An 11,361-nucleotide genomic window follows, 5' to 3' on the forward strand; every position below is an offset into this window, starting at 1 on the left:
CAGGTCTGCTCAGATGTCACCTCCTCCGTGAAGTCTTCCATGACCATCCTTTATAAAACTCCAGTCCACTCCCCAGCGCTTCCTGACCTCCTTCCCTGCTGTATTTTTTTTCACGGTACTTATCAGCATCGGACATGTTACACGCTCCGCTTACTTGTTGTATTTCTGTCTGTCTCCCCATCAGAATGCATACTTCATGATGCAGGGATTTTACTCACCCCAATATCTCTAGCCCCTAGAATAATGTCAGTGCTATAAGATGGAGTCAACAAATGTTTGTGACGAGTAGGTTTGTAAATAGGTTCAAAGAAAAATACTCTAGGAACTGAATGCAGAAAGAAGGCTGAGGAGTATCATATCCTTGTGCCTAGAGAAATAAAGAAGGCTAATAATACCAAAGATGCTGGGGTGCCTGGGTGGCTCAGTCGGTTAAGCATCCGACTTTGGGTCAGGTCATGATCTCACAGATTGTGAGTTCAAGCCCCGTGTCAGGCTCTGTGCTGACAGCTCGGAGCCTGGAGCCTTCTTCTGATTCTGTGTCTCCCTCTCTCTCTGCCCTTCCCCCACTTGTAATCTGTCTCTCAAAAATAAATAAATATAAAAAAATATTTTTAAATAAAAAATACTAAAGATGCTAATAAAATAATAATAGACATAAAATGTAGCACAGAACTAGGCATTAGACTCAAGACATTGCTGACAGTGGGTCAAAGGGCCACTGTCCGTGGGTCAGAAGCCCTTGCCCAGAAGACGAGGTAAATCCCAAAAGAAATCAGATGCCGGGTGGGGCTTGTGACAGTGGAGGGGCGGCAGGGGACAGCAAGGGCCGAGGGCTGGGCGGGGGGTGGGGGCGGTGGCGGTCTCACTGAGGTTCTGCAGGACGCGGTCGCGCTCCAGCTGCGTGTCTCGGATCTTGTTCTGCAACAGAATCAGCTTCTCCTCATACTGGTGCTTGAGGGTCTGCAGCCGCCGCTGGCTGTTTTCCAGCTCGTCGATCAGTTTCTGCTTGATCTCAATCTCACAAGTCAGGTCGGCCAGGTCTGCCTGGAAGTTCACCTCTGTGGGGGCAGAGACAGGCTCAGTGCAGTGCCAGGGGCTGACAGTGGGGTAGGGGCACTGGGGCTCTCCTTCCTTTGGTCAGCCAGGACCAGTCCGCGACCCCAGGCTGGCGGCAGTGATAAATCCCATGGTGGGTAAGGATGACTCATGTGAAGACTAGACTCAGAAATTCAAGGCTGGCCCAGGAGCTAGGTGGGGGGGTCTAGGCATTCCACCATCCCTGCTGTGCCCCAGAGGCCAACTTCTACCTGTCATAGGTGGCATGGGACCCAGCCTGGGTGGAGGAGGAGGGCTGTGGGTCAGAAATGGCAGCAGGGCAGAGCTGACAAGGGTGGGTGTCCCCCCACGTTTTGGCACCGGCCAGACCTACATTCAAGACCTGGCTCTTCCATCTATCACGCTGGGGAAAGTTACTAGACTTCTCTGAGCTTGGGGGTGCTCCTAACACCTATGAACGGGGGCACCTGGGTGGCTCAGTCGGTTAAGCCTCAGACTTTGGCTCAGGTCAGATCTCACGTTTGTGGGTTCAAGCCCTGTGTCAGGCTCTGTGCTGACAGCTAGCTCAGAGCCTGGAGCCTACTTCCAGTTCTGTGTCTCCTTCTCTCTTTGCCCCTCCCCTTCTCGTGCTCTGTCTCTCTCTGTATCAAGAATAAATAAAACATTAAAAAAAAATAACACCTATGCACGGGGTAGTAGGAAGAACTGAATGGCTCAGGCCAAAGGGGTGGAGCCTCAGCAGTGCCTGGCATATGACGTGCACTCAGTAAGTGCCTGCTGCCACCCTTGTCACTACTGTTGTCTTTACGGTTGTTGTTGGTGGTGGTGGTGGTGGTATGTCTAGGAGTTTTGAGCCCTGGACATCCATACTCTGAGAACTCAGTTATGGCCTGACCCTCTTAAGAGGAGCCTGCCCCCTGCCCCTTTGGGGCCTCTGGCTCAAGGACTTGATACCAGAAGGTCTGGGCAGTTTCTCTGGGACCAGTGGTGACAGGGAGCCCACCCCACGTACCCACTGCTCGGCGTGTCACTTCCCCCTGCCCCAGCCCGGGCACACGCACCCTTCTCGTCAGGGTCTGAGTCCGAGTCCACCAGGCTCTCCTCACTGCCCGAGTCGTCATCTTCATCCTCACGCCCCTCCTCCTCCTCACAGCCACTCTCGTCTCGTTCTTCCTCCTCCTGGACACCGAGCACCATTAGGGGAGGCCAGCGGACCCTCCTCATTCAGGCTGGCCCTGGCCTTGGGAGGGGAGTCCCGAAGCAGAGGGAGTCTGGACAAGGCCTCAGGTGTGGCAAGAGGGTGGGGAACCGGGCAGACCAGGCTCAGGGCCCCTTGTGCCCACCCCTAGTCCTGAAAGAGGCCCACCCAACCCCCCTTCTTGCCTCCCCCCACACCCCGGGAGCAGCCTGAGCAGAGCCCCTCTGTAAGTGCCTCCCCACACAGCCTCACCCGTTTGGAATGAGGTGTGGGACTGAGGGGTGGAGAACACCAGGGCACCCAGTCAGCCATATGAGGACGCTCGGGGATCAACTCTACTGGAGGCAGAGGCAAGCCCCCTCCCATCCTGCCAAGGTAGCCATGGGGACCCCTCCACTCAGCAGGGCCATGGGGGTAAGCATAAAGAGGGGAGAGGACAGGGGCAGTCCCTCACCTCCTCAGCCTCATTCTCGTCGGTCTCCTCACTGTTTTCTTGTTGGAGTTTTGCCCTCTTTTTGAAGGCCTCCTTCTCCGGGCTGCCCAGGAGTGAAGGGTGCCAGGTTAGCTTTGCGCGTGTGGTGGGGGGCCGTAGGGGTAGGACAGCAATGTCTTGTCCAGAGGCCGGGAGGATGGGGCTGGGCTCCTGTTCTGCAGAGAATGTGGCTGCTCTTCTCAACCCCCTAATCTAGAATTAACCCTGGGTAATCTCCACCCTCCCTCTCCTTGGGGGGAGGTGCAGCATTAGAGAAAGGAGAGGGGTTCCTGCCCCAAAGCCAGAGCAGATGTGCTCAGTGAGTTCCCAAGTATCCCTGGGGCAGCCCTCCATTAAACACAGGCGGGCGGTGGGAGCCCTCCACTCACCTCTTTCTCCGCTGCCTGACCTCCTTCTTCTTGAGCCGCTCCAGGTCCTGCTTGGCCCTGCGGATCACCTCCGAGGCATCCTCCATGGAGCTGGCCGGGCTGCCCCCGAAGGCTGGAGCCCCGGGAGATGCACCCAGGGAGTAGGGGCTCCGAGCCGAGGCCCGAGACAGGCTGCGGCGCAGGGACTCATTCATGGCCTCGCTCTCCAGGAGCTTTGTCCTGCGTGGGGACAGCAAGGGGTTAGGGCCAGGTGAGGCAGCATCGCCCTGGGCTCTGGCCCGGCTCAGGCCCTCCACCGTTCCCAGATAGTCTGGGGCTCACTCACCGCAACTCCTCAATCTCCCGGATGTAGTTCTGGATCAGAGCACCGATGGCCTCGTTGCCATCACCTGGAGGGGGAAGACGGCAAGGAGAGGGCAATAAAGGTTAGGAACGTAAGGACCTGTGGCTCAAAGCTGGTGGTCTTGTACCTGTGTGCCCAGTAGGACAGCACATTTGGGCCTTTCCCAAAAAGGAATAGACATCAAAGAAAGACGCATACATGTGCACAGACATACACAAGCACTGTTGGCAAAAGCACGGAACAGGAACCAACCGAGGTCTGTTCACAGGGGGCTGCTATCAGACACTGTTCATCATCAGCACATAAGGAACACTGTACAGCTTAAAAGAATTAAGTAGATTTGTTAGTATGGGAAGATCTCCACAGCATAATGCTAAGTGAAAATGGGAAGTCATAGGACAATACATATTATCCCATATACAGAAAAGGCAGTATGTAGTCACACACGCATATGCGTGCACGTCTGTATGAATACATATCCAGGCTTGGTGAAAAGGCATGAGAAAACGTCCACTGAGCTACTTCTAAGAAGTAGAGAAGACATGGAGTGGAGAGTTTAGTGAGAAGGGATTTTAAATATAGATGCTGGTGAGGATGTGGAAAAACGGGCACCCTCCTACACTGTTGCTGGGAATGTAAACTGGTGCAGGCACTCTGGAAAACAGTGTGGAGGTTCCTCAAAAAATTAACAGAACTCCTCTATGACCCAGCAATAGCACTGCTGCAGATTTACCCAAGGGATACAGAAGTGCTGATGCATAGGGGCACATGTACTCCAATGTTCATAGTAGCACTTTCAACAATAGCCAAATCATGGAAAGAGCATAAATGTCCATCAACTGACAAATGGATCAAGAAGATGTGGTTTATATATATAATGGAATACCACATGGCTATGAGAAAGAATGAAATCTGGGCATTTGTAGCAACGTGGATGGAACTCGAGGGTGTCATGCTAAGTGAAATAAGTCAGCCAGAGAAAGATACCGTATGTTTTCACTTATAAGTGGAACAGGAGAAACTTAACAGAGGACCATGGGGGAGGGGAAGGGGAAAAAATAGTTGGGGGGAGGGAGAGAGGCAAACCATGAGAGATTCTTGAATACTGAGAATAAACTGAGGGCTAATGGGGGTAAGAGAGAGGGGAAGGGGGGTGATGGGCATGGAGGAGGGCACTTGTTGGGATGAGCCCTGGGTGTTATATGGAAAACAACTTGACAATAAACTATATATAAAAAAAAGGAGACTTTAACCTCTACTTTATGTATGTGTGTTAAGCAAGGAGAATGTATTCATGTATTACTTGTGTCATAAAAAAAGATTTAAAATCAGTGGGAGGGGTTCTTTGGTGGCTCAGTCAGTTAAGTGTCTGACTTTGCCTCAGGTCATGATCTCACAGTTTGTGGGTTCAAGCCCCGCATCAGGCTCTGTGCTGACAGCTCAGAGCCTGGAGCCTGCTCCAGAATTTATATCTTCCTCTCTCTCTGCTCCTCCCTTGCTCATGCTCTGTCTCTCTTTCAAAAATAAGTAAACAGTAAAATTTTTTAAAATAATAAATAAAAAAATAAAATCAATTGGGAAAAAATGCCTAAATGCATTGATCTGTGAATTGATTGGCTGGCCCAGTTTGCCTAATGTCCTACAGTGGGTGTGGGGAGAGAGAGCCCCAGCCTGTGAGTGTCCGAGCCAGCCCGGTGCACCCCAACTCACCAGCCTTGGCCAGGAGCAGATTGGCCTCCTGGCTCATGAGATGGGTGACGCGGTTGTTGATGGCATCGATGGCCTCCTGCATGGCCTTCACCCGCAGACGCAGCGCCCCATTCTCCTTCTGCAGCATGGCGTTCTCCCGGAACAGGTCACTGTAGCCCTCAGCGCCATCCTCTCCGATCACCCTCTTGCCCTGGGAAGAGGGACAGGCAGGGGGGTGGTCAGGTGCCAGAGCATGCAGGGCAGGGAAGGGCTGATGATCCACAGGACAGTACTGCTGGTCTCCCCCTGCCTCACGTTTTCTCAAACACGACTCCTGTCTCCCAGTGCTCTCCTTGATGACCAGAAAGTCCAAATTCTATAATCAGTCATTCCAAGCCTCCCCTAGTCTTACCTTGACTTACCTTTCCACCACCTACCTCCATATCTCCATAAGTGCTAACCCCAGGGCCAAAACCTCAAGGGGCCCAGGCAGTTGGCATAAACGAGTAAATCAGCCTGGGTACAAGACAACAGGAGGCGGTGGGGACTGGAGCTAACAGAGCTAGGGCAGCAACTAGGCCACTCTGGCCAACGAAGTGCTCGCTGTTACTAGATCTTCAAATTTTTCAGGAAGAACTGAAATTTCCTGATTTTTAGAAAGGTAGACAACAAAGTTGTGCTATTTTAAAACGAAGGGGAAGCCAAACTAAATCCCCTTGTGTACCAGACTCAAGCCACAGGCTTCCGGCAGCCATTGACTTTTGCCTCTGTCACATGGAATTAGACACTTCCCCAAGAAGCACCCGTGTTTTCCAACTCTGTTCCTTTGCTCTTGGCTCGTTTGCATCCCAGAATGCCTGCTCCACTTGCTTTGGATGATATCTCATTCACTTTTCAAAATCCATATAAAAAGCCCTCTCCTCCCTGTGGCCTTCCCTGACTGACCATCTGAGTGAGTAGGGCCAGCTCTCTCCTCTGCCCTGCCCCCAGGCACACTAGACTATTCATGTGGTCCCCATCAATTCTTCTTCTTCTGTACCAAAGTCTAGGAGTCTCTCATCTGGTCCAACGCACCCTATTCAGTGGACATGGAAACACTCAGCAGAGTGTGTATACTGTGCATAAGGGCTATGCAACAGAAGCTGAGTTCCCTCCTTTCTCTGGGGGCTCTGACTGTGCTCCCTCCACCCAGAGGAGCCCCCTATTCATGGGCGGCACATCGCGACACCAGGACGTGGTGGGGAAAGGTAGGGAGGGGACGAGGGGTGGAAGGGATGCAGAAGAACAAGGGCCGGCTGTGCTGGGAGCATGCTCACCGCCTTATACTCCATCAGCTCCATCTGCAGGCGCGCGATCTCGGCCCGCAGGGCACTGATCTGCTGGCTCGTCTTGTCCTGGTTCACCACCACCTTGTTCTTGATGTTGCGGGCCCGATTGGCATACTTGAGTGTGTTGAGCGTCTCCATGAAGTCCCGGTCTGATGGGCTCACACAAGCGATCATGATGGTCTGGCTGGGAGCAGGGGGAGGGGTGCAGTGGGAGAGTGAGGTTCAAGGGGCACAGCCAGGTCCCCAGAAGCATTACCTCAGGGCAGAGTTCTTGCTCCCAACCCATTCCCCTACTGTCCCAAGGCCCTAAGGCCCTGGGCATTCACCAGGGCAGAACCTGGGATGTGGGGCTCCAGACCACCTGGCCAAGGGCTTCCTTGCAACGGTCATAACCCACAGTGAAGACGGCTGGCAGCTTGTGGTATGTCACTGCCAGTCACAGCTCTGTAGTTGCCTAGCAGTTCTCATCCATTACCCCATTTGGGCTCTATCACTCCAAGACCATCTCTCCCGGTTGCACAGACAAAGCCAAGTCAGACCATGTTGGCTAATGGTCATGTGGTATCTCAAGGCTCCTGTCTCCCAAGCCCACAGCCTGCAGGGGAAGGCCCCCTCATCCACAAGAGCCTCATGAATCGGACCCCTGCATCGATATTCTCCAGGAGGTTCCTGCCTACCCTGCCCTCCCTTGGAGGTTGGCTGTAGGGTACCTGTTGCCCCCCAGCGAGTCCTGGAGGAGCCGAGTGAGCTTGGAGTCCCGGTAGGGCACGTGCACCACCTTCTTGCTCTGGTCCCCCAGGGCGCTGATCACGTTGCCCAAAGCCAGCTGCGGGAGACAGACGTTGGCACTTGAAAGGCACTCAGGGAGAGAGGGAGTATGGGGACAAGACAGCCCGGAGCCATCTGTACCTGCCTCGAGGACCTGCAGCCCTCAAGCTCCCTCAGAGGGATTCTATGCCGATTTGATCATTTGGTGAAGTCAGGAACTGGGGCAAGGGTGAGGGTCAAGGACCAAGGGCCTCATAGTAGTGACATATGGGTGTCCTGGGCAGCAAGCGGCAAGAGGCCCAAGAAGGACTGGGCAGCCGTAGGCCATAGGGTCTGGAAGGGGTCTGAGATTGAGCTGTGCCAGCTGCTGGGGCTGGTGACCAGCCGTGGGATGCCTACCAGGCCGCAGTTGATGGAGATGCCCTCCTTGGCCCGCTCGCCGGTGGCCCCCGTCCGCTTCAGCCGCTCTGAGCCGGCCAGGTCCACAAAGTGAAACTTGGCAGTGAGCGTCTCATACTCACTTGTGGGAGCTGTGCCCTCAGGAAGCCCAGTCACAGCCTCGTTCACCTGCAGCAGAGGTCGCGTCTGATTCCCCTGGCCCTTGCCCCATCTTGCTGCTCCTCTGCTCTCAGCCCTCGCCCTTCAGTAATGTCATGGGGAGGGGCAGGGTGTGGGGCTGAGAGCCAGGGCAGGGCTGCAGGCACCTCTCCCCTTGCACAGGCAGAGCATCTGACTGTGTGCACCGTAATTACACATGCCTGATTCTCATGTAATCCTCAAAACCAGAGAGGCCCGGTTACCCCCATTGTACAGGTGGGTAACTGAAGCTTAAGGGAAAAGAAAAAGAAAAATCACCAAGTGGCAGAGGCAAACCCCAAGGCCAGATTTGCTAGCTTCAGATCCACAGCTCCTTCCTCACCCTGCCCTGCTGAGAAGCCCCCATAATACACCAGCTCCTGGGCCCCCACGGGTGCCTTACTGGGTCAGGCTGGGTGCACACTCGCATCTGGCACACATGGATGGTGAAGATGGCATGTGAGCGGGAGCTCTGCACGTTCATCTGGGTGCTAGCCGTGGTGCGGGACAGGGCCCCTTGCTTCAGGCACTGGATCAGCTGGGGAGGGAGGCATACCTGATGAGGATGTGAGACGGGTGACAGAGTCACCCCCTGCCAGCCCTGGACCTTTAGTGGATGCTCACCTCCTCCTGGGAGCTGATGAGGCGGGACGTGACACCCGTGGTGTAGATGCCACCGTTCCCATCCTCGTGGATCTTGATGTTGGACCTGCGGTGGCGGGTGTCAGGATCACGGGTGCTATCAAACAGGTCAAGGATCTCCTCATTGTAGAGCTGGGCAGGGGCAGAAACAGCTGCTGGGTTCACGTGGCACGTGGTGTGGAGCCCCAAGGGGCTTTCCCACGTTTGTAAATCAGCTCCATTTTGCAGATATGGAAACTGAGGCTCTGGGAGGTGAACCTGTCAACACTGGTTCCCTCTAGGTTCTAGATTCCATGATCTTTCTCAAAAGGTATGTGCCAGGCAGGGGGGCAGCTGGGTCCTGGGCAGAATTATAGTGAGGTTGTGTTTCCACCTCCCAAGGAACCAGCATTTAGCAGTTTTCAGTCTTGGCAAGGGACTAATGACCTAAAGGGGACAAGGGGACTCAAGGTCCTAGATGTAAATGAGGAAGATATGACCATGATGTGGCCAGATCCTATCATGTTTGTTTCTAGGCTAGGAAAGGGAGTAGGGATGTGATTTCAGATGAGGGAGGGGAAAGGCAGAGCTCAGTAGAGACTGATGGTCCCTGGGGTTGAGGTGACGACAATCTCCCCATGGGGAAGGTAGGTGGGCATGGAGAGAGTGTGTCCTTGGGGCCTAGCATCCTGGGGAGAGCCTGCAGAGACCATTGGGGAAGGTGACCAGGCCAGGAGCAGTCACCTTATTTCACATGCTCCCAATCCTGAAGACTCCTGTGTTTGGAATCCCTGCAGGGAAACCTTTACCTGCTGGGCTGGGATACTCCCCAGGTTGGGGGCCCAGGGCTGGGGAATGGGAAAAGGGACAGGGCAGCTTGGTCAGTGGCCTACAGAATCCTGTGGGGGAGGGGCAGGCTGCAGCCTTCTGACATCCGAGGCTTTGATGCCTTAAAGAAACAGAAATACTCTACAGGAAGGGGAAGGGGAAACGGAAGGGACTGGTGCAGAGGTGGGTGCCATGGTGCCTGTCTGTCTGTTGGGACAGGCGCACAGCATCCTTTAACCCTTGTGGTTCCCCTTTGGCATGAGTTTTCTAGAAACTGCCCTACTCTTTGGGGATTCCCATGGCAATAGGACAGAGGAATGAAGAAAACAAAGAGGTGGAAAAGCTTATAGAGATACACAGAAGTAGGACACATGCACACACACACACACACACACACACACACACACACACACCACAGAGGGAGTCACTTTATCAGAAGCCAAAAGTCCAGAAGGACAAAGAAAAACTCTCACATCTAAAATACAGGGTCCTCTAAGGGGAAAGCAGCTGCTCTGGTGCCCAGGAGGGGTAAGCGACAGTGTGGTGGGCAGGGTGGGCCCTGGAAGACCTACAGAGGGCTGGAGCCACATCCCTCCCTCAGAGGACATGCTGGGTACAGTCAGAGCCCAGGGCAGCCCCAGACCCAGCAAATGCCCCAGAGCCAGGGGTTGGGGGTTTATGGGTTGGAGATTCAGATGCTGAGAACTGAAGGTACATGGTTCAAGTGTCCTAAAGAAGGTGTCTGGTCAGGTCAGGCACCATGAGAAGTATCCAGGTCCACCTGCTTCCTTGAGACCTTTCTGCAAGGCCACTTTATAGGCCAAAGGTCCCTTTCTCTACCCCCAAAACTCCCAGATGCCAAAATCCTGGCCTTGGCACACAGACATTCTCCCAGAGAGAGGCAGGACCAAGTGCAAAGAAAAGCTCCTTCCAGAGGACCTTCCTGCCCTGGACATCAGAGAAGACTCAGAGGGTCAGGAGGGACCTTGGACAGAAAGAGGAAGAGCCAGTGCTTTGAGACCAGGGAGCAACCGGGCAGAGCCGAGGAGCTCTCAGCATGTGCCAGGCATATGCGTCCATGTAGTCCTCACAAAACCCGTAATGAAATAGATAGTAGAGCCACCACTGTGCAGTGCTGACACGATGTGCCTAGGTTACAGAGCTAATAAGTGTCAGAGCTGCAAATCAGTCAGGGTTTGAAGAGATCTTAAAGGTTCTCATTGACTCAAGCCCTTCTTCTTCTTTTTTAAATATTAATTTTTGAGACAGAAAGAGGGAGAGATACACACACACACACACAGAATCCAAAGCAGGTTCCTGGCTCTGAGCTGTCCACACAGAGGCTGATGCGGGGCTCAAACCCACAAACCATGACATCATGACCTGAGCTGAAGGCGGACACTTAACTGACTGAGCCACCCAGATGCCCCCACTGAAGCCCCTTCTGCTACAGGAAACCACTTAGAGTGTCCCACCAAGAGGTCTTCTAGCTCTTTGCTTAGGTATTAGCTATAGATGCTGCCATAGCTCCCTAGGCTCATCCCACTGTCCTGGGAGTATGCCCAGCTTCCATGGTCTTGCTGTCCCCCAACTCTCCCTCCTGCCCACCCTACCACTAGGCAACAGTACCTCCAGAAACTGAGCGCTGACTTTGAACTCAGGCCCAGCCACACCCTGCTCCTGTGCTCGCCGCTTGCGCTCAGCAATGCCCCCGAAGAGGTGTGCGATGGCCCTCGGAATGATGCCTTGCTCCTCCTCCGATATCGCTGTGTCGAAGCCGGTGCCCATAGTGTATGTCTTCCCGGCCCCTGTCTGCATCCGCAAAGATGGAAGGAGGGGGTTAGACACCACCCTCTGGGGGGCATCAGCAAGCCCCAGACCCCAGCCCCCAGGTGGGGCAGAATTCCTTACCATTCACTGCCCAGCCTGGGTCACCTGTCCCTCCTGGTCCCAAAGCCACACCCTGCGGAAGTCTCCTCTGACTGACCGCCTCCCTCTGATAACTAGCCAGGCTGCAGCATCCTCAGGCGACAGACAAGACCACAGCTCCATCGCAAGCGCTCTGAGGGGCAGGGCTCTCTCTTCTACCAGGC

General features: G+C 54.3%; 1 protein-coding gene across 4 annotated transcripts in view; it reads right to left on the reverse strand.

The window, feature by feature from the left end:
• Positions 1-11,103, reverse strand: part of KIF21B (kinesin family member 21B) — a 37,156-nt gene extending 26,053 nt beyond the window's left edge. For all 4 annotated transcript variants that reach the window (XM_029935430.1, XM_029935429.1, XM_029935428.1 and 1 more), the window contains exons 1-12: positions 10,898-11,103; positions 8,444-8,593; positions 8,223-8,357; positions 7,643-7,810; positions 7,186-7,301; positions 6,464-6,659; positions 5,169-5,358; positions 3,441-3,504; positions 3,116-3,334; positions 2,709-2,790; positions 2,118-2,235; positions 867-1,058 (exon numbers count right to left, since the gene is read on the reverse strand). In XM_029935430.1, coding sequence (XP_029791290.1) covers positions 867-1,058; positions 2,118-2,235; positions 2,709-2,790; positions 3,116-3,334; positions 3,441-3,504; positions 5,169-5,358; positions 6,464-6,659; positions 7,186-7,301; positions 7,643-7,810; positions 8,223-8,357; positions 8,444-8,593; positions 10,898-11,086 — 1,819 coding nt within the window. In that variant the 5' untranslated portion in view covers positions 11,087-11,103. The remainder of the gene's footprint in view (positions 1-866; positions 1,059-2,117; positions 2,236-2,708; positions 2,791-3,115; positions 3,335-3,440; positions 3,505-5,168; positions 5,359-6,463; positions 6,660-7,185; positions 7,302-7,642; positions 7,811-8,222; positions 8,358-8,443; positions 8,594-10,897) is intronic.
• Positions 11,104-11,361: the final 258 nt, after the last annotated feature.

This window comes from Suricata suricatta, chromosome 3 (genome assembly GCF_006229205.1).
Source record: "Suricata suricatta isolate VVHF042 chromosome 3, meerkat_22Aug2017_6uvM2_HiC, whole genome shotgun sequence".
Taxonomy (NCBI): Eukaryota; Metazoa; Chordata; class Mammalia; order Carnivora; family Herpestidae; genus Suricata; species Suricata suricatta.